The sequence below is a fragment of the Oculina patagonica genome, chromosome 4 (assembly GCF_052425735.1).
Source record: "Oculina patagonica isolate OP01 chromosome 4, crgOcupat, whole genome shotgun sequence".
NCBI lineage: Eukaryota > Metazoa > Cnidaria > Anthozoa > Scleractinia > Oculinidae > Oculina > Oculina patagonica.
This window is the reverse complement of record NC_135761.1, coordinates 9,967,985-9,991,803: the sequence shown is the minus strand read 5'-3', so window position 1 is coordinate 9,991,803 and position 23,819 is coordinate 9,967,985. Positions and strand designations below refer to the sequence as shown.

The 23,819-nt window shown below is 38.5% G+C and overlaps 1 protein-coding gene across 9 annotated transcripts; it reads left to right on the top strand.

Moving 5' to 3' along the window:
- The first annotated feature begins 1 nt into the window (after position 1).
- Positions 2-22,644, top strand: LOC144649490 (sodium- and chloride-dependent transporter XTRP3-like). Of its 9 annotated transcripts, XM_078508989.1 has the most exons (11): positions 578-593; positions 1,395-1,439; positions 13,755-14,380; positions 15,128-15,508; positions 16,976-17,064; positions 17,568-17,678; positions 18,483-18,809; positions 19,702-19,912; positions 20,500-20,656; positions 21,516-21,690; positions 22,286-22,644. In XM_078508989.1, the coding sequence occupies exons 3-11, from the start codon at positions 13,786-13,788 to the stop codon at positions 22,565-22,567; spliced, it is 2,328 nt and encodes a 775-aa protein (XP_078365115.1). In that variant the 5' UTR covers positions 578-593; positions 1,395-1,439; positions 13,755-13,785; the 3' UTR covers positions 22,568-22,644. The 9 variants fall into 9 exon arrangements, with proteins under 9 accessions (XP_078365122.1, XP_078365115.1, XP_078365114.1 ...); XM_078508996.1 differs by lacking the exons at positions 578-593; positions 1,395-1,439 and adding an exon at positions 2-73; XM_078508988.1 differs by lacking the exon at positions 578-593 and having other exon boundaries at positions 1,351-1,439.
- Positions 22,645-23,819: the final 1,175 nt, after the last annotated feature.

Sequence of the window (23,819 nt, the reverse complement as noted above, 5' to 3'; positions counted from 1 at the left end):
CACGTGTAGAGTATGGATAGATGACTGACTGCCCACGCGCGATCAAAAAGCACGCTAACAACAGGCTAAGCAGGTAAGTCTTGGCAATTTCTCACTCAAATAAGAAAACAATATGCGAAAACTGCATCAAAATAATTATCATTATTGAAAATTTAGCAGAGGAAGATGATAATTAATACTGCAAATGATACCTCAAAGACTTTTTGCATTGGTCCTTAAAACGGTTTAAAAATCCTTTACTTTCGCCTGACGCCCTTTTTATAAAATGACTAGACATTATGTAAACATCGTGGCACTTTCGTAAGGGAGAACTTTTGAACTGTCATATAACGCGTTTCGTACAAGTGTTGATCTTCTGCTGCGTTTCCTTTTGTTTTTATTTTGTTTATTTTTGAGAAAATGGTAGTCATGCATCCGAAAGGAAGTTTTTACCCCATGGGGAGCTCAGAAAGATACAGTAGTTGTCCGACTTTTAGTAGTACGCGCATTGAATATAAATGTATTCACCAGGTGGATGAAACAAGGAAAACTCACTAAAAATGGTTCAAACTGCTCTCAGATGATGCCTGAAAACAGCTACAAACATGTACCAAGTATGTTTTAATGAGTTAGCTCATATTAACTGCAAACAAGTGTAAAGTAAAAAAACTACTATTCATAATTGATACTTTCATAATTATCTTTATACATTTCCAAAAAAGCGCATATCACTGGTCGATTTATAAACTAAATTTAATTTTAAAAATAATTTTGCATAGTCTCCCAGCTATATCTGGAAGATACCAGTCATGAAAATTCGCGATTAATGTGTTAGGATTGAAATAGTATCTGATACTAGTTACAGTATCTGTTTTCCTCTAAACGTGACTGACCAGCTAGTTATTGTTTGTTTAGTAAACGCAAGGACCTCCCTTGAATTTAATCAATTCTAGAAGATTAAAGACAAGGTTAATTTTTGTGTATTTGAGTTTTCATCCGCGGACAACACTGAAATAAAAATGCCCCTTACAGTTCTATATCTTGTAATAACTTTTTCCGTGACTTATATAACCCGATGTTGAACGCAATTTTACTTAATATTACCTAATGTTTGAACAGTCTTAGCAATGTTATAATTAGCACAGGCAATAGGTAGGCAAATAATATTTGATAAATAATTTCCGAAACGTTGGACTGGTCTTAGACACAACACAGGGAAATTAATAATCTTTCAATATAGCGGCTTATTCGATACTAAACCTTTCTATAAACCTGAAGAACTCACTTCGTTGCAAGTGCGCATGCTTGAGTGTGATGCCTGTTGACATGAACATAAATACCTTTTAAATAATTCCATAATTTAAGCGCGTTTGACAATGATCTTTTCGTTCTAATCGTATCATCCATGCCTGCAGCTAAACGCCGAGACTTCAAATTGAAAAGAACTCAAGCAGAGTAAGGTAAGGGTATCCCTTGTTGTTGTTGACCTTAAAAATGAAGCTGTCGATACAGCCCCATTAAAGTTATAGTTATTCATTGCGTTTAAAATATGAAAATTATAAAACCTTGATAATGACTCGACATTTTAATTTTGGTTTTTAAAACTTTTATCATTTTTTTAGCCAGTAATCCTTTTAACATTTTAGCGAACTTATTGTCAATATTGATATATTTAAATATTTGCAAGAACTAGTCGGGTTCCGGTCCGAAATAAAACATACAGTAAAAAAATAACGTACCAAGTGTGCCATACATACTGCCATATAACTAGCATATCACATGGCAAGATATGATAAGCAACTTATAGCTCAAGTGATATGACTCAGTACATATTCTTTCAGGAAAATCTTCTGTGCTGTTTAGAGCCCCATTTAAGTTATAGCTATTCACCGTGCTGAAAATATGACAGCAACTGAAAAACCTTCAAGATGACATATTTGATCGCAAACGTTTGGTTTTTAAAACTTCTATCGTATTTTTCAGCCCTAAATCCTTTTAACCTTTTAGCGAATTTATTGTCAACTAATTTACAAGAAATAGTGCTGACTCTGAACTAAAACTGGCCGTAGAAAGCAATATCTATCAATTGTGCGTTGTGCGTGCGTTTAGCCTGTGACAGGAGCACGATATATTCATATTTTTTGACTCTGTAAGTCACAATGTTGTAATTAAGACAAGACACGTGAAGTAATTATGAAGCAATATTAGCCTCTGTAAACGTACAGGTGGCAAAATACGAAAGAGCATTTATGAGTATGTAATTAGCTTATTCTTGAGTAGGAAAGTGACACGGAGCGAGATAAAATGAAGCTAAAATGAAAATGTTCCGCTCTTGATAAGCTTTCAATTGGAGCAAATATATATGTTTCATTGTTGTAAAAGAGAAAACAAAACCAATTATAACAGCTAACAACGGAAGGGTAAAATGTGTCAGTATTATGGCTTTTTTCATGACAAGTTGTCTTGCAAATGTTTGTTAGCTAGCTAATTGGGTCGTTTAGTTGTATATATTTTAAAAAACACCTTGCAACATTGAAAGTCATAAAACCCACAAACATTTCAAGAAAATGTGTTTTGTATAGCTGGTGGACGTGATATTTTTGACGTCAAAAGAAATTAAATGACGATTATTTATGCATACAGTCAATTCATTTAGTGTCACCAGGGAACAAGCATTTTAAAACGTGCTTTAATCCACAATTCAAAAGACGATAGCATATTTTGCACACACATTTCACACTGACATTTTTGCGCAACTTTTCAAAAGTTGGTTGTCGAAATTATGAGTCTCTCGTTAATTAGAACAATGGTGAATAGAAATGGCAATACATGATGCCCGTAACTGTCAACTTTCGCTGGAACGCATTTCAGGTTAGCACACTACTATTTAAATCAATATTTTTTCAGGTTGTTAGGAAACATAAGGAATTTTGTCGCATTTTAAAGTGTTCAGCTCTTTACCCCTCTTTACCCCCTCACCGAGGGGATAAAAAGCTCGTTTTTCAGTTACCATATTTTCTCCTTTTATATGACGATCTAAACAGTGATATTCTGTCTCAAATACAACCTACGGAGTACAAACCTATGCAGTCGCTACAGCGAGAAAGCCGGCCTACAACTCATTGAGTAGGGAGTTAGCGCTTTTAAATTGCCTTCTCGTCGCTTTGTTTATTTTTCTCAAGGTATTGTAAGCAACGGTTGAACAAAATTAGCGGACACTCATTCAGCGCTTTTCATTTGTGTGGAGAAACCGGTGAGAATTAATTTTCCGGCAAATGGAACAGTACAATTTTTACCATACACAATGGCACGGGACGAGTGTGTACCACTTGAAAACTTTCCAGTGGAAAGGACCATTCCATTTCATTTCCAACCGAAACAGCCGCGTATTTAATCGAGGATCATGGTAATAGTGCACAAAAGCAAAATAGTACAGTGATATTCCGAGCATATCCGTTAAAAAACGAGAAAAGGGGAATACCTCTGAACGTACACCATTTTTAACGAAAATTTTCCAATGGGAGGACCGTTCGGCTTGATTTTTCACGTGAACAACTGGTTTCTCCGTACAAATGGAAAGCACTCATTATGTCCTATTGTAAATCCATGATTCTAATTGGTTTGTCCATCGCTGATTATTTGACGATAAACTCGACGAAAAGCTTCCATTAAAAAGGAAAATTAATCTTCGGCTACACTATTCATTATCTATGTCGACTGGAAGCCTTACACTTTCGGTCAACCTGGCTGCGAATTGTTCACTATTAACTTTAAAAATATCGGACCCGCACTCCGCAAACTCTTAATTTACTAGTGCACGTTTCAGCGCAAGTGCGTCATACGTTCTCGACTGACAGCACTGAGTATACGTCATGCTTCTTAGCAACGCGTTTCTGCAAAAATCCGCGGGCTCGTATTTCGAAGACATCCCGCCATAAATTTGACTAGAAATCTTCTTTTTTTTTTCCTTACTACTTATTCAGGCTTGTCACATGATGTTTTGCTGTTTTCAAAAAATCGTGGATATTTTCCAGCTGATTTTACGCCAAAGAAAGCAATGGCTACGAAATCCCGCAATTCCCAATAACCTGCATGTTGTGAAAGCGCCTCACGTATATTAACAAATTATTGGACGATAATTTTAAAGCGTTTGTCGCATATCTCGTATGGTTTGCAATTGTTGCACGAAAATTAATTTGCTACAAGATAGATTGACAGCCACTAGGTAGTATAAATTTTACAAGGGTGAAAAAAATTAAAATTTGTCAATGATGAGTCAGCATTGTTTAAGAACATACCAAATTCACTAATTATTCGCTCCTTTTCTCATTTTAGTAATTGCTAACAAGTTATCGCTCTATTTATGCTAACGGAGAACTTATTTCTGCAGGTTCAAATTTTAAACATGTCTTTTTGAGTGACAGCCTTTCAAATGATTGTTTCAGTGTCTTTTAAGGCTGTAGCAGTAGCCATCATAAATTATAGTTAAAACTAAATGGAAACTTATTTTAATAAAACTTTCCTGCGTTTTTACGCAGAACATTTCGTAACTAATAATTCTTCCTTGCCACATAATATCGCCCTGTTAAAATCTTAATTATTCCCCTAATCCTTTGGCCTAAGGCCAACAGTATTCCTCAATTAGTTGACGATAAATTAGGGAGGAAGGAATTTGTTTTCTTAATTTGTCAGTTGTTTTGTCACGTGTTTGGAACCCAGCCCACTCAGGCGTTCTATTTAAGCAAGAAAGATCTAGAAGCTATTCTCGTGTAAATAACGTGTATGAAACTTCTTTCAAACAATCTCCATGTGTAATTAGCGATGTAGATGGACGGATACCAGTATCTACATCATAAAGAAAAGAATTGAATGAGGCCCATCCTTTTGGTAAGTTTCCTAATTTTCACGTAGAGTTGATTAGACGCTGCAATTCATCTTAGGATCATTATGCAGCCACGCTTTTCACACAGCACAAAAAAAGCGTCGCTCTACCAGCCCTTTAATTGTTTCAACTGGTGCCATAACTGTTTATTTCATTTTTTACTGAGAAGGTTGGCAAAAGGCTGTTGACGTCTTACAACAATACAAGTTATAAATTATCAATTATTTTAAGTCTACAACCCTGGTGTATTTTTTTCTTGCCAGTGTGCCAGTTCCACAGATCTAGAAAAAAAAAGAGGCGGCCATGAAACATGGCAGGGAAAAAATATTACTGATGCTTTTGTTTTCAACGTGCTAACCCAACCGTTTGTCACTGTCATTTTAAGAAAAGAGACAATCAGCAAATGATTAAAACAGCGCGGGGCGTGTTGCAATAATTAACAATTTTAGGAATATTGGAAAAAAAATTGAAACGGAATGTGTTAACTTGTGATAGTTACAAGTGTCCTAAGACGTATACTTGAAGTAGCCTATATCTTTTTGCCTGATATAGTACCTGAAAAGAACAAAAGCATACGCTGCCTTAAGTATTGATGTAAATAAGTCGCAAGAGAGAAAAATATAGCTGATCGATATAATTTTTTGCTGAGTAACCTACAATTAAATCAAGCGCATGAATAACCGGTCCAAAATTTATCTATATTTTTTCATTTATTTTTATTTTTATTTGTTTATAAGTGTACCCCCTGCAGTACAAGCAGCATTAGAAGAAGCCCCTGTCGTAAAAATAATTAAACATTTAACAATTAGAAAATTGATGTTATTGAAATGCTTTCTCGATGTGGTGGAACATTTCAATTAGCGTGGGGTTTTTGTTGAAAGATCTTTGGTAGTGTCACGTACGCTGTCGAGAAATTGTGAATTCGGAATTTGGACATGAATGGTGTCACAAATTTCGCAGGTATGTATGTGATATATTTCAAAGCAGCCTGACATACCGTATTATTAGCTACACACGAATTCAGTCGCGGGTGTCCCATTATGTTACTGCTCGTAATTACACTCAGGTCCTGCCTTTTGAGACATATAAACAAATTACACCACTTATCTTATCACCAAAACAACGTTGTAAAATATATCTTACGAGTTATTTCGAGGTCGGAAATTTAAGTTTTTTACATGATAATTGTCCAAGAATATGTAGCAAAGAAAACCAGCTAAAATTATATATCATATACTTCTGAGCCCGTTCGTCAGTATCTTCGCCGAATCAACAGTGTTACTTACTTGCAAATAATATCGTTTCCGAAGAAACTGAATCAACGACGCATTGTTATAAAACAGTATATTTTTCTCGAGACGAAATAATGCCAAAACGTTAAAAGGGCCTATTTATGCATATTGAAGCCATTTTACACCTGAAAAAATTATCTTCATTAGAACCAGATATTTTAAGATTAAACAGTGCATTAAAAACAGTCGCAATTTTATTTTTTGGGCGCCAGTTTTTCGCTTTATGTCGTAAAACTGTGTTCCCATTAATAATAATTAATGCAGCCGGATAATATATTTCGTTTTACCATTTCATGTTGAAACTCCCGCGCGAGCGTACAATTTTTAATGGGTAAAACTGTACTGTATTTTTACGAGCTGGTATCACAGCTCTATTACGTTTTACAGTACAGTGCTTGAGAACTTAAACTGGGGATTGAGTCCCACTAGTTTTGCCGGAGGTTTAACTGACTCTCTGAACATGCTGAATAAAGTTAAAAAAAAAAAATCCTAGTTATTAAAATGAAATGTCATTAGAGAGATTGCCACTCACTAAAATGTCTCCAAAGTTATAGTAGTTCGACTTCATCTCTTCGATACCAGTCGATACGCGAACATTTTCCAATTTATTCAAACTTGTAGATTTTAAGATACGTCCTAGCAAACAGCCGAAAGGATGTGACCCTCCAAGAAAAAAATTACATAAACCCCCCGTATGTTAAAATGAGCTATTATAGGAAGACTTTGGAATTTTTAGCACATGGTCCTAAAACTGTTTTCTATATATATTTTCTCCAACAAGGAGAAGAAATTCTTGCTTTGGTGTCCTGGGTAAATTCAAAACTATATGCTCCAGTTTTCAGGCGGAAACACCGCGCATGAGAAGTCAATATTCTAGTTAACGTTTGGAAGCACTTTTTTCCGCACCGCTACATCAAAACTGTAGATTAGGAATAGCCAAAAACAAATAAAACACAAAACCTTAAAGTAAACTTCGATTGATAAATTATCAACTAAATTCAAAGTTGATATCATTTAGAACGTGATCGCGCCATGTACAACCAGACCTAAGTTTTTTTATCACACGGTAAAAGTAATAAACAAGCTCTCCAAGTCTGCCTCGAATCTGCAAATGAAGACAATGTAATTGTTATAATTGCGTACATTAGCACACGGAATATATTAAAAATATCTACAAAATGAAAATTTCTAGGTATAATGTCACGAACTTGTTGACATAACAGGATTTTTCATGACACAAACGGATATTACTAGAGAAAAAATAATTTACAATTAAAATGTCATGTTTACCTCCAAAAATAGCGCATGAAATGCATATTTCATACTGCCTTTCAGCGAGAAAATGACTTAAATTCTTGCTTTGTTTTACCCTGATAGAGAACAAAAGTTCACAAGGAGGTCGAAAATACTTACTGTAACGTTTCGGAAATGATATAACCCTCACAATGCGTTTCTTGCTGAGAGGCAGCGAGCACGTCGATATCATATGAGACCAATTGGACATGCAAATTATCCTGAAAAAATGAAAGCAGCTGTAATTCCAAGTGAAACAACAAATGCTGGTCAAAAAATTGATATCATTCTCCAGACGAAGTATCTCCGCTATCTTAATGATTTTACTTCCAAGAACAAGCAGCCACTGATGGAAAACGTTTTTGAAGGTAACTCTATAGCGCTGTTATTCGTAATACTGAAGCTTGGTTCAAGAAAATTTCGTAAGCAGTTTAGGGATAAAAGCAGACGTACGTTTTCTGTTTTTACTCAGACAAGGTTACAGAAAAACAAAGTCGATAAGTACAGGCATGATTTATATGCACACAAGAAACTCTGCTATTTCCAGAAGAATACTCAGCGTTAGTCAATCAGTCAGTCCAAATGAAACTTAACTTTAAGCCACATTACATAGATCTAGACTGTAAGATAATTTGAATTTTCAAAGTTGCATTTGGTTTACTCTCCGACGCATTCTGATTTATATAAGGGGTGAAAATCCACAAATAACAGTTGTTTTAATGTGGCATTCAAAATATGTTACTTGCGTAAAAATGTTACCACATCGTGATCGGTATAAGCATTAACAGGCAATTAGCTAGCCTCAAAAGTAAAATAAAAATAATGATATCTTCTATTCCTTGGAAATAGATAAAAATTAATGACGAAGTTGTAGCATTTTTAATTATCGCAATTTGTCAGCGGCAAGAAATTTTGTCTACGTGACTGACAACAGTGTACTGACACTGGAAAATCACATTGTTACTGATGTTCTAGTGCAGTTCAACAATTATTTTCAATTAGGCAGGTTGTTTCAAGGCCGTAACCAGACCTTTGCTATAGACGAGGCAAGATCTTGAAAGGGGGATCTGGGGACATGCCATCCAGAAAATTTAAAAATCTAAAAGCTCTGGAACTCTTTCTTCGACATTTTTCATAAGGCATTTTCTTGAAAGAAATCAATCTTGTTTAATTTGGGATTATTTTCCCAACAAAACATATTTTGTTATTAATTTTAGGTTAAAAACTAGACGAGACAAGTGCTTCGTCTGAGCCCCTTGCTAGTTACGGCCCTGTGTTTCTTGTATTTTTTCCTCAAAAGCGATCGCTTGTTTCTATTAAAAATGGTACATGTGGAATTTAGTTTTGTAGACCAAGCTAAGACAGCACTGCAACATGGCGATGCATATAAGCAGAGCATTATTTTGCAGGCAGGTATTTGCAAACGGTCTCCTTAAACCGATCAGTATGAAATTTCAAGTCCGTAAATTGGTGTAAGAAAATCGAAATGTATATCGAAATGTGTAAACGATTCGGATCCGAACGCGTAACGAATGAATTCCGTGCACAAATGACAGGCCTGATAGTCATGAAACTCAGTCAACAGTTAATAGTTCGATTTTGTATAATAGTACTCGTCTAATGTCAGAACTGCTTTTTGAAAGTGAGGATGATCATGATACGATGTGCAATTCTGGGAAGGGGGTGGGGTATTCTCCCCCCCCCCCCCCGGGCCAATTCCTTACCCTTTTAGATCCCTTTTTATAGAGACCTTTTATATTCTTTGGAATGTATACATTTCTTATACATTCTGTTAGGCCGTCTGTTCGGGTTTTCAAGGCCCTTATAAATATCTAAATAACATTTTCTCATACCCTTTCCTTACTTCCTCGGAATCCCTACCCTTTTGTATACCTACAGCCGAAAAGGCTCTTTAGGGCTCATAATTCACGTTCGCTTTGTTTTTGTTTGTTTGTTTGTAAATGTTTTCTTTTTCACGGCATTTTTCTATATGAAGGGGAATTTCATGTTGTTATTACAGTTTTGAACGTTAACAGTAGTCGATTAACAGTTTATCAAGAACAAGCCCGTCATTTGTAAACATGTTTAAAGGCTCTTTGCAATTAACATGTTTCACAATTGTTTTACATGTTGAAACTACGGATACAACAAAGTAGAAGCCAGTCAGTTGTTTAGCACTGCGTTAAATTCAATCGGATTTCTATCTGTCAAAAGTTGATTTCCAAGATTTCAACATCTAACCAAGAATCAGAGTTATTTCTAAAAAACACATGTCAGACTGAGTAGTGAAAACAGAATGCTTTTTAGTAAAGGTAACGCTACCATATAGGATTCATATAGCAAAACGAAGCGTCGCGCAAACCCTGAGTTAACTGTATTAGAACAAATGTCTTCACTAAAAGGCTTGGGAGTTTTGAGAACTGTCTGAGCCCGCCTTCTAACAGCCGAACAGTTGCTAAGCAATACGAATGACGTATCCTGACAGTAAACTGCTGACGTGAAAACTTTCGTATTCTCGTACAGTGCGATATCTGACTGGAAAATATAGTCGGGAACTCTTCGCGTACCGGGTGCTTAAAACGAGGATTTGCCGAAATCTCCGTATGAGTTCCAGCTATCGAACTCTCTTCTAACCAATCAAATTGCACGATTCAGCGCATCTGGACATGTTATGGCTTCGTTGGGAGCCCTGGCGCTCATGTTATGCCTTCTTGATTTAGAAAACACTGAAATCAAGGTTTTTTAAAACACGTACATGGCAAAAAATAATTCATTAATTTGCGATGTAGTGTATGCTTTCATTTCAATTACGCCAGAGCCCTACACAACCACCGCGGTGCCAGTGTAGCAGAGAGAATAAGCAGCGTTCAAGCGCTTACGAATTATGAGCGGGGCTATAGTGTCCTGCTGATAGACCGTGTAATTTTGAGGCTTAAAAACTTTTCTGTGAGTCATGGTTCTAATGTATGTTTCTTTTTTAACCAGCTGTTTGTAGACGAAACTGATTAATTATTTAAATCATGCTCTCATAGATTTTCATCATGGATTTTGACGGTATTCTGATCACGATCTGTCGTAGTTTATCTGCATGTGTGAAGGCTTCGATGCTTACAGTGACTATCTAACTGCGTTGTATTGAATTTTGACGTTGTTGTTCGTTAGATTGACGTTCCATTTGGAAAGTTATGACACGAAACTTATAACAGATCATTAATGATTGGGTTTATCCATGACTATTCATTGCTAGTATCCGCAAATATTCATGATCAATCTTTATGTATTCCTTATTCACTTCTTTTAAAATTTAAATATTCAATATTTCTCTTAAAACCTGTATTTGAGCCAATATTCCTTTACGATTTCGGCCAGTTTTTAATATTTATTATTCTATATAATTATAATTCGAAGAAGCGATGTAGTTTAGCTCTTTGGCCGGCGACAGCATTATCACAATTTCTGCGCCATTGTTTTCAAATAAAAGAGGGGCATGTCTAAAAAACCACTAAAGCTCATTAAATATGTTTTATAGGGATTTTCAATAAGCTGAAACACGCCTCAACCTTGATTGTTTAACTTCAGATCGCGTTGGTTTACTTTTCAGTGCAAATTAAACAACCCTGGTAAATAATCATTCGTGGGTCTCTTCGTAAAGCGACTCTTTTCTTACTCTGCTGAGTTCCTGACTTGAAAAGAAATTTTTTTATCAGTTATAAAACTCACTAATTTTGCGTGTAGCCGTTTAGTTAGGCGTAAAACCGTCGTTTTTTAGCTTATTTTTTTTTTCTCGCTGTCCAAACACAGGACAGCTGTATTTTTTAAGTTTATGTTGAAAGCTGTGTATTATTTCATAAACAATGCCTCTGTCGCATCGCTCGACCGTATATTCGAAGCAGGATTAATTACATTGCAAAAACTAAAGATACAGCCGTAATTTACCGCGTTTGTATTGAGTCGGGCGATTTATTACTCAGCCGAAAGTCACCTGAAACTTTTAATTATTTTCACCCAATCAGAATTCTTAGAAGAGGATGGTCTGAAACAGAGGTAAAAAGATCTCGTGTATACATGCATGTGCTGGTGGTTATAATTTGAATATTGAGGAGGAATTATCAATCTACTGCTACAAGAGTGACTCGACTGCCTCGTGGTTGCTCTGTACACTATTCAAACGATTGTAAACAACAAGGTAAAATTGCTTGTCGTTTTATTGTCGTTTAGAAAAAACCAGTAAGCTTTAAAACAAATATTGTGTGGACAATGGAAAAGAAACATGAAATACTGAAGGCAATGGTTAATGTTTAAGGTATTGCTATACGATCCGCAAATCAGCCCACAAAATCTGTGGATAAACCAAATCCTTTGAATCCGGTAACTTTCAAACTCGTTCATTTTTCGCCTTGTATATTTTTTTGAAAAGCTCATTTCGAGGGATTGAGTTAAACAACATTTTATCCATCATAGTTTTATCGCAATTATGCATCGGTTGCCTTTGAAAGGCGAGATGACAAAAGAAAATGTTATCATGATATATGATTGTAGCTAAGGTTATAATTTCTTGGTCATTTGAAATAGCTTGAATAGAAAATCAATTGATTTATACAAAGTGAAACTTTTCGTATCAAATACAATCCACGCAGTACGCAACTCCGTAGAAATTCATGCCTTTAGAGTCATTACTCGCGGCGCATAAACAAACTGCAATTAAAAATCTCGTTTTGTTAAAATGGTAAATGCGTTCAGCGTTCGGCTTAATTGTTTTTAGTGACTTGCGATGGTGACATTTCATACACGGCCGTTTAATAACCGATCAGACTTTAATGATTTTGCTGTTATTAGTCTTGGTTTTATTCCGGTGAATGTTTGTTCTCCTCATTTGCAAAAGAACCTGTCTTATCTTACCTGTTTACTTACAGTCACTCTTAAGTAGACATGTTGCCATAGTAACCAAAGAACCCACTGTTCGAGCGCAAGGAGCCCGCTGATCTTGTTGATGTCTAGTATATTCTGATTGAAAACTGTATAAGTTTTAGATTTTCTCTGAGGCACAACTGATAAATTAACCTAGACCTTCTCTATAAGTTGACAAACGTTTTTTTTCTAGGAAAATGCCATGTCATACCCAGCCGATGACCTTAGGGGAACAAAAGTCACAATCAAATATAAAATGACTGGCATATAAAAGGGTGTTGTGGGTGGGCTAAAATGTTCAAATCATGCTGCTTTTAACTGTTGATTGCGGCAGATGTATTTCTTTTGTGGTGTAGTCGCTCGGCGTTTTTATTCTTAGCAGATTGTTCGAACATTAAAGGGACTGTGTCACGGATTTTAGCCAAATTTAGGCATGGGAAATGTCCAACAAATTCAGTGAAAATTTAAAAAATAACCTCTTAAAACAGTGAAGGGACATTTCAATAACACAGCAAAAACAAAAGAAGGTACGGATGGCCAAGACGACGAAGATTGAAACGGATTGTGATATTGGTTTTGAAATCTTGTTGGGCTGAACAGTTTTCAAAGTTAGTCTCGTTTGCTTGTAACTTTAAATTATAACGCCCGGAGACACATTTGGTTGCAATAAAGCTATGGTTTTGTCATTTAGATCCATAGAAGTAATTTCTTTGCAAAAAGAACCTTGGCTTGTTCCTTTTTATAGTCTATTCGTATCTGTTAATATTATTTTATTTCGTCGTCCGTGTGCGTGTTATATGGCAGCTAGCGTTTTCATGACATGAAAAAACGTGCATTGGAATCAAGATAAAGAAAGAACGAATAATGTATTGTAGCTTTTTGCGTTTTCAACAGGTTCAGCGTCGTTTTATGTGCACAATCAAACAAAATGTACTGTTGTTATTATAAACAGAGTCTATCAGTATTGTCTATGACCCATCTAAAGGATTTTGTTTTGGCTAGATATAACATGGCCCAGCACTGATGAATTAATCTGACTAGGTATCATTTTTAATTCTGTACATGTATGCCTCTTATATCTAGACTCTTCACGGTCTCTCTACTTTTTCAACGCAAACCCACGCGAAAGAAAAAGCGAGCGCAAAGCACGAAATGGGTGGGCGGGGGTGGGCGAGCGAAGGGAGCGAAAGAAAAAAAAGAAACGGTGAATTCACTTTTTTCCAAAGATGATTACAGCCCCTCTATGTTTCTCGCAATTCGTGTGCCACGAACGAGACGAATCAGTCTAACTTTTTATTTGAAGACTGCTTCGACAAACACTAAAAATAATGCTAAGGCATATTTCTAATTCCTTTAGTGTTAATAAATTAAACCGACTTAATTTGCTCTTCTTTTTGCAGGCGAAGGACAGAGAAAATATATTGCTAAAACATGAGTGATTTCGCAGCTCAAAAAGAATCTCCGATGAAACTACGAGGTAATAAAGATTTAGACCCACCAAAGGGCGAAATAAAACCTGAGAATAACAAACTTAAACATGAAGAAAATGATGTTCTCGCAAGCAATCCAAACAACATTCGCAAGGTATCCTGGGCAGAAGGGAGCCCGCAACACCGAAGAATGCTCGACAGCGGTCTTACAAACGAAAATGCTTGCCAATCTTGTGCGAATGAGTCACGTGACAGACCTGTGTACCATGTTGGTTACAACGGGAGAATGAGTCTCCCGGTGAATGGGAGATACGCAAATAATTACCACAGGAAAACGAACGGTGTAGGGGACAATACTGGGGTTCATCACCTACTAGGCAAGGAAAACGGTCTGTCACCGCAGCTAAACAATGAGCAAAGGTCGCGGTCCGGGAATGTAGGCTGCTGTGGGTCTTCTCTCAGACGAGCCTTTCAAGGGCGAGACCCCGAGAAGCCTTGGAAGAGCAAAGGTGACTACTTTGTAGCGGTGTTAACGTATCTTCTGGGAGTTGGAAATGTTATCAGGTTCCCTCAGCTGTGCTTCAAACATGGAGGAGGTAAGGAAGGACGTTATTTTAAAAGATCCTAAAGAGATGAAGATGAATTTTTCAACAATTATGACACGAGCATGGGATTACCATCTTTATTATTTACTACACACTTGATGATTTCGACATTGCTGATCATAGCAGTATGCAGGACGCGTGTCACACATTAACCTAGTAAATGGCCCAGCTCACCACGAGCTTAAAATTTAACATCTTTATTATTTACTACATCCTACAGAGATGTAGCAAGAAAAAGATAACGCGAATGGAGAAAAGAGACAAAAAAGGTGAACGTTTCTTATAATGTCTCTCTCCACCCGGAGGTTGAATGGGTATCGATAAAATCAGGCTTTTGGGAAACAGGCGAAAATGCTGCATGGGGATATCCAGTGGCGGATCTAGGAGAGGAGCCCTCTCCTCTTTCTTTATTGGAGCAAGAAAGCTCACATCTTCACTCCAACGCCCTCCCCCTTTTTCAAAGAAAGAAAGGGCTTATCTACACTTCTGCTCCCTCCCTCCTCCAACCACATTTGCGCACCAGGCTCGATCTATCGCCTGTCCGTCGCTAAAGGGGCCTCAGACACTTCATAATACGGAGCCATTTTGGCCAGTTTTTTGAGCCAGACTACCAGCGGCGAACTTGAAAATATAGATTAGAAGTTTTAAGGTGCCATCCTTGATCACTTTTTTTGGTAATACAACAAATAAGCTTTTACTATCCCTAGAATGACCAGTGTGTGTTAACGTTTATTTTAGGAGCATTTTTCATCCCATACTTCATCATGCTAATATTAGAGGGAATCCCACTGATCTGCCTGGAGATGGCCGTGGGACAGAGACTGGGGCGGAACTCTGTCATGGAATCCTGGAGGGACCTAAGTCCCAGTCTCAGAGGGATCGGCATGGCCGCTACCTTGGAGAGCTTAGTGACGTGTTTCTATTACAACTACATTGTGGCTTGGTGCTTATACTACTTTATTCATTCAATGAGGAGCTCGTTATTATGGGACACGTGTCCCACGGTAAACAACACTGCAAATGTAACCCAGATCCCAGAGTGCGCAAAAAGCAGTCCAGCTGAGTATTACTGGTACCGAGAAACATTGGACGTAGCAGATAATGTCAACAAAAGCACGGGTAAGCGATGACGCCATATGTGTTGTTAAAATTTCAGATCGTTGCTACTCAATAATATTTTTAGACATGCTTTTGACAAGCACTTTGATTCAGATTGAATCTTTTTTAGAGTTGGCTCAGTTTGCATTCAGTGACCAATCAATCTGGCAAATCGTAATTGGAGAATTTCTTACTCTTACTCCAATCTTAGGTTGATGGCATTGCCCTCTTAATGCAACTGTAAAGCGCAACTTCACGGTTGAATTTTTTGAAGCAAACGATTTCTTATATACCTGGAGTATAATAGAATGCAAGACAAGGGTCCACTAAGCTGCGTAAAAGTAGTCCGACTAGTGCGAATGAAACTCACGCACGATCGAGTTAGGGACTGGTCAATAAGTACCAGGGGGGTGGGCCGGAGCAATTGGAAAAGTGGTGGCTCGAAAATTAGTGACCCACCCCGTCCTTCTGGCTCAAAACTGACTGACCCATCCCTGATAGGGGGTTGAAAATTACATGACCCACCCCCTTTGCTAAAAAAATCAAGGGACCAATCATTTCTTTATCATCTGTTAGGGGTTGAAGGTTTTTGATTTGACTTCAGCTTTGAAAGTGAAATTCCCTACATAGACATTTTCCCTGATGGGCACTGCTGTTCCATGTACGTCTTTTTCCATTTCTTAACACACCAAAGAAGGATGAATTTATCACTTCTTTTAATAGTCTTTTTTAAGTTTTCCACATATTTGTGTGTAATCAGTATGTAATATTAATTCATAATCAATTTTTGAAGAGTTCATATTTTTATACAGAAATTAATAACAGAAACTACAACCACTGTCCATCATTCATATTTGCAAAGTGTTTCAGTAAAGAGTTTACTGGTATTAAAAGGCCTAAAGCCCAGAATCTATGCAGGTCGAAGAGAGACAGGCAAAACCGATGTTATGATCACAAGCCATCTAGGGGGGTCAGGGGGCATGCTCCCCCTGGGAAATTTTTTATATTTGGGCCTTTTGAAATCGCTGGAAATTCATTTAAATCTGTTCACATGGAGAAATTTATCAATTTTATATACTGATGAATACAACTTTTCTTGGAACTATAACAGTTTAAAGTTAGTGAATAAACAAGATGACCCACCCCCTACGTGTAGTTTAGAATTACGTAACCCACCCCTTTTCGAGGGCTCAAAAACTGATGACCCACCCCCTTTCTGCTCCGGCCCACCCCCCCCCCCCCCCCCTGTACTTATTGACCAGTCCCTTAACGCTGATATACTGTCTACTGATCTCAACCTAGAGTGGAGAAGGACTCTGCCCAAAGCTTGCTCGCACGCACACAGAGAACAGACAACGGCCATAGTAATACTATCAAACAACCAATAATGTAAAAACAGGGTTTGAAAAATCACACAGTTATTGCTTCAACATAGGACTTGACATCTTTGACATTTGTTTATCTAACTCAGTATGATCATATTGACAGGACTCAACATGTACCTATATTTGTTCGTCGTGGTGTCCTGGACTGTATCGTTTCTATTGGCCATGCGCGGCGTGCGTAGGGCGTCAAAGGTTAGTAACCAGGAAGAAACCCAAATGGTCACGTGACCATTGTGAATCTATTTGTAAGTAAACTTGGTCACATGCACGTATAAGACAACCTAGTGTGTTTGGTAGTTATTTTTGGTCGTCAACTATAGAGCAGAGCAGAGCCGAAGTTCAAGCAAAGGAAACAAATTCTCTGGGTTCATTTTTTAATAGAGTTGTATCTCTGGAATGAGTTACGGATAATATAATGTTTGAAATGGTTTTAGCTAAGTACTGTAGACTTTATTTTAGCTAACGTCGTGAGACGGTTTAAGTTTGACGGGCTAATTGCCAAAGGATCTGAGAAATCGATGTGGAATGGGAGATGGTGTATATTGGGAAAGGTTTTGTGCAAAAATATTCAAAGATATATCACACTAGCCCAACATACATATACCAGGGGCCAAGCAAAATACTCACATACACAAGTTATAAAAAGGCAATTGCAATGTAACGTCTTAACACAAATTTGATATTTTTTTCTACAGATCTTGCTTGTGGTTCTCGTGTTTATCGTCCTCAATCTTGCCACATTTTTCTTTGTCAGCGTTCATCTAGAGGGCTGGGCCCAAGGACTAGCTCGACTGTTCATCCCCGAGGTACGTAACTGTCTCAGGAGCCCATTACTGGGCTCCTGACTGTCTCCAGCTCAAATTCAAACCTGCTCACTTTGTTCTTAAATTGTCACAACGCTTTTTAAGGCACTTATATTGGGCTGTAGTCAGTAGGCTGTCTGTGTCAGTTTTCAAAGTGAATTTCCTGTGTTTAAGTCTGGTTCCACTAGACTCCCCGTAAGGTAAGTTTTTGTCAGATCAGGAGTGGCTTATGGAAATGGTTTTCTTTTCCTTTATTAATTAATTATATCACACCTTGATAACTATTTGTAATGGTAAATGGTTGTAATTTTAGATAATGCTTGTGAAGTAAACAACGATCACTGAAAAGTAAAGAAAGCAACCACCCGCCCCCACAAATGAAAATGGAGATTTACGGAAAATTAAAGGAGGCTTAAATGTCCTCCTTAAAGTTGGTTATCCAACTTTAAGCTATCAATTAAATATTCTTAAAGGCCGTTAAACCCGCAGTTGAAACCCAAGGAACTTAACGTTTGCTTAAAAGTTTTAGTCTCATTTAGCAGTCTTTAAACATGAATGTAAAGCTGGCTTAGAGATCAGCTTTAAAAAAATGTAAAGGTGGCGTAAAGCCTTAACTGAGCTTCACACCACAGTGAAGTTATGTTTTCATGCGCATGCGGTGCTGTGCAGCTATGTTCTTTGTTCTATGTTCTATGACTAACTAACCTAGAAAGCTTTAGGGAAAAGCAACGGAGAATTGACTTTATATTCGTACTTATTGATTCAGTTACCAGTACCGTAACAGTTATAAAATATCTTATTTCACAGTGGGAAAGACTCAAGGACCCGGTGGTATGGATGGACGCCGCAGGACAAATTTTCTACTCTCTAGGGGTGGGGTTCGGTAGCCTGACCCTCTTTTCCTCGGGTAACGCACCCAAGAACAATTGTTATATGGACGCAATCATGGTCGCCATGGGCAACTGCGCAACTTCTCTATGGGCCAGCATCATAATGTTCTCATTCTTTGGTTTCAAGGCTGATTATAAAGTTAAAAAATGTGAACTGGATAGAATTGCTGCTCTTGCTGATAACAGCTCCATAACTAACGTGACGAAAAGTATAACATGCAGCAGGCGAGAAATATTTGACCAAGTAAGTATGTTATCTGAACAACGTAGCACTTCTGAAGCGCAATTTTATCTATTCGCAATGATTCATTTTCGCTCCTTTTCAAGATGGCGGCTTGGTCTCTATAGCAGATGCCGTCTTGGAGAAAAATGCGCCGAGGACTTCTGGGGTGAATACTCGTTCTAGTCTTGACTTTAAACCTCCCTGTGTGTTTATGTTTACGCTATAGACCTTTTTTCGATTGAGTGTCGTTAAACCAAAACCAAATTAATCACTCTGGCCAATTACAAAACACAGACAATACAGTTAACCAATCAAAAATCGAAGCAAATACATGTAGCCGGTGCGAAGCGCTGGAAAACGTGTGTCAGTGAGTGACGATTGGTTTTGGTTTCACTTCTGATTGGTTGAGAAAGTGAAGCGAGGTTTTTAGGCCAATCGCTAGTTATGGTGAATAAATACAAAACTAAAGCAAGCGCGAACTGAATTACTTTTGACACTCAAGTGGAAATTACTCTTAGTGGGCATGAGTGAAGTTTAATTTTGGTTTGGGCAGTATAATATTCTCAACATTGCTTATGGGATTATGGGATTATGGGACTTTTAGACCTGGGTCTCCTTGTTCTTTACAGTCTTTTATTAATATCCTCATTCCTGAAGACAACGAAAGGGTACTAAAAGTTCCTTATAATAGTATTTCTTAGCAATCATGCTGATTTTGTTCAACATTTGTTGTTGTACGTACTTTTTTGCTTAGGGTTACACAAAACCATTTTTCTATCTTATATTTCTTGTTTTCTCGATCGACTTCCCTTTTCGCTTCCCATGATTCCACAGCAAGGATTGCATGGTTGGGATGACCTTACTACTAAACTAAAATCATTAATTTAATTTTCTCCTGTTGCTATCATTACAGCTTCCTCCAGGAGTGTCCCTTGGGTTCGCGGGATTAAGTGAGGTATTTACCGAGATGACTCACCTCTTTCCTCCACTTTGGTCTTCTCTCTTCTACTTGCTTCTCTTCTTACTCAGCTCCTCGAGCATGCTGGGTATGATTGAGATCGTCGTTACAACTTGTAAAGAGATGAAGCTTTTTTCTAGGACATGGAGAACGGAATTAATCTGCGGTGAGTGCTCTCAGCTGTTTATTATTGAATTATGTATTTTATGTTTAATTTCACCACGGAGTAGTTAACCTGGGGTTTGTCCACGTGAGCACGCACAAAAGTCAACTCGCACGAGGAGACGCAACGTGCACACCCCTCGACTAATCCTACGAAAAATGAAGGACTACTAGTAGTCTAGTTCAGAGCCACCTTAAACTTTTGACAACTGTCACCGTAACCATACGTTATGCTACTTAGCTACGTCCTAAATGAATTAAGCTGCCACAGGAAACCCAAACTCTAGAGACGGCTCTTGACTGAGCCAGAGGAAACCGAAACTTCAGAGACAGCTCTTGAATGAGACACAGGATACCAAAACTTCAGAGCCGGAAGTTGCTCAGCTCATGATTTTGCATGCGTGTGGACAAGATACAAACGTTTTGCGTACCCAAAAGACAAGATAAAAACACACGAGTGCGTGCGACATTTTTTCGGGCCTGCTTACATGTGCACACCGGCCCTGCCAGTACATATCAACCGAATAACGCAAGGTAGTATTTTTGTAATTAATTCCAAGTTTTTTATTCTCTTTCTGTCTCTTCTCGTAGGCATATTCTGTCTAGCAATGTGCATAAGTAACCTGTTATTCGTGCAGTCAACTGGTTTTTACCTGCTGGAGATTATCAGCAGCGCCTGTGCTATTCCTTTACTCCTCACCGGATTGGCTGAGTGTATAGGCGTGGCTTTTGTCTATGGAATGGACAAGTAGGTGAGAGTTTAGCAACAAAATGTCTACCTAAGGAAGTGAAAGGGGGAAGAGGTGGCGAGTGGTAGTAATGACCAAAGGTTTGAGTTAAGGCTATGGTGTTGAAATGAAATAAAAATCATACCCATCCTGCGACCCAATATTATTATTTTCTTTAACACATCATGGAACACTGCCATGGATATGCGCTTTTAGAACCCAAAATAAACGTAAGGATAAAGTACACCTTGCAGCACATTGTAAGGTTGGCCCGACAGTTCGATCAATGAGTACCCATGGAAACACAGAGGTTAGAAGACTGGAACCGTAAGATAAGTCTTACCCAGGAAAACATGTGTACGCCTGCCGAGCTCGAGCCAAGCTAGTCCTCCCTATCTGGAATCACGGTATATGCACTGACTTTCTCGCCACTCGCTCACGGGCAATGAGCCAGATACTTCTCGAGAAGGTGAACTGAGTGCCAACACACTTTGGTCTGCGCTTTTCGTTTGACATTATAAATATAATAAATGAATGTGTCCAGCAGTAGCAGTGAAATATATATATGATAAATGCAAATGCGGCCTTACACTACTGAAGACCTGAAAAAAAAATTTTTCAGGCTCTGAGCGGGATAGCCTGAAAATTTTTTTTCAGGTCTTCAGTAGTGTAAGGCCGCATTTGCATTTATCATATATATATTATAAATATAATATTGCACGCATTGCGTGCCTATGATCAGATTGTGGAAAAACTGGCTCGTCCCATCAACAGTAATATTCAAATTATGTTTTAAAACTCAGTGATAGCGAGTGTAACAGCGATTTCCGCTCTACATCAAGAAATGTTAATTGTAAAAATTGTTACGTTATCTTGCAGGTTTTCGAAAGATCTTTGTGCAATGACGGGAAACCACATGAAAACCAGGTGGAAGATTTGCTGGAAGTTTATTTCGCCGCTAATCATACTCAGCGTTATAATTGGAGGAATAGTACAATTGATTAGACAGATAGCGTGCGGAGGGTTCACCTACACCGCCTGGGACAGAGACGAGGTACTAACAACAAAATAGATGTGATGTGAATCTGAAATTCCTTGATACTCTATGGCTGCGAATACAGCCGCCTCTCATCGCTCCCGACCGGTTTGCGATAAACCGGCCGGAGTGATGAGAAGCGGCTGAAATCGAACAGCTTTGGTACCCTGAATATAAATAGGATGTCCACTACTAGCAAGGGACACAGAGGAGTCTACTTTGATCGTAATTTGACCTAAATTTACCGTGCAGTTGCAGCGCAAATCACTTTTAAATGTTAAGTCCGTTCTCGGCTCAAGGGAGTCTGGGGCACTGGGCTCCATCGTGAGCGGTTACGTCACTCCCACCCCAGGCTTTGCGCGGTCACCGAAACAAGAAGAGAACGCCTAGGGACTAGGCTGGTGCGTCTCCTGAAGCATTTAGAATTTTCACTCGCGTACAGATATAAGTAATTGCAATAGCCGGTCAACTCGGATTGCTACATATAGCTAAAAAAAGATGAATTGCTTCTTTCACACACGTTTTTGAAAGAATTGAAATCATCATGTGCTCGCAAACTCCTTTTAGCGGTATTTTCCATGACTCACCTCTGTAAAAACATTTATCTTTTCAGGCAAAAGTCAAGTACAAGCCTTATCCTCCTTGGGGCTACGTAATCTACATGGTATTTGTTCTTATACCTTCACTGTCCATCATATATCCACCGCTTATGGACTGGTTTACAAGGCGCAGAGCGGAGTCTGAGTCGAGAGACATTTTGAGTGACAGCAGCTCGTCTGGAATCTCAATCGAGCTGGGCTGTTTTGCTGGAAGATCAAAGTCGTACAACGTGCCTCCTATAAGTAGCCCTTGCGTTAATGGGCATGTAAATCGGACAGTCGACGAGGAAGATTAATATTACGAAGATGAAACCGGAAGAAACGACGAACGCTTCCGAATGTCAAGGCGCGATGGCATTAGCTGTGGCCGTACTGTTACGCAACTCATTAATCGGACGTCGCGGGAGACTAATTACAGATGAACGAGACAACGAACGCGTCCGAATCAGGCGCGACGGCGTTGCTGTGGTCGGCTGTTTTGCACAGGCCAGTGAATCGGATAGTCGATGAGGACGACACTACGAAGACAAAAGAAGAAATACCGAATGTGTCCGATCTTCAGTCGTAAAGTTCGTGGCCCACAAGGTCCAGCGGGAAGTGTCTTCTCGGAAATTAAGCAAGGAGAAACGAGTGTCTGGGCTGTCATGGCAGATTACCTGCTGCGCGACTTGTTTTAAAGGAGTTGCTGATCACGGATGACGTATCTTGAAAAACTAACTAAAATCTTAGTGTTTTCTAAGTCATCCTTGCTAAGTTTTGGTAAATCACTGTCTCTTTGATATTTTTCGATATTTTATATTCAACGATTCCTTCGGTTAAGAGGTAGCTTTGTAAATCAGGGAAAAAAAGACGAATGTTCCAACGCTGCGTTCTGTACGAATTTATCGTTTTATCCTGCATGCCGAGATTGACGAAACTGAAATTTACACAATCCGTTAATCCCAAGGAGGATAGCTTAAAAATTGTAAAACAGTCAGTAGAGTATTTACTTTGTGCAAGCATAGAAAATTCCTTGATCCGCCAGTGGATTGCCTGATGGGGGCCTTCTCCTCTGCAGGGGCTCCCTGGGGAGGGGAGATGAAAAGGGGATAACTAGGCTGCGCGGGGATGATGGGAAGGGGAAAAGGCAGGAGCCTCTCCCTTTCCTCCTTCCGGCGATCTTCGCGCGCTTTCTTCCCCTCTCCCCAGCCTCCGAACTGCCAGCGATCAAGACAGCACAAAAGAGGCCTCCGCAGAGGAGAAAGTGATGGGGGCTATAAAAAGGTTCAATTTTGATGTCTGTGAATGAACTCATTTCCAAAACGGAACACAGGCATGAGACCTTGGCACAAAACACTTGATTACAGGGACTGCTGCAAAACTAAAGGTCGCCCAGTTTCAGATCGATAAACAAAAAAAGAAATGAAAAACAAAATAAGGAAACCGTTTTTAAAATTTTTCGTTGCTTATTTTAATAGCCAGCCTTTTCAGAGTCTTGGGATAAATAAAAATAACAAAAAAATACACCATTTGACTGCGTGATCTTTTTTGCTGATCGTCGGTATGCAG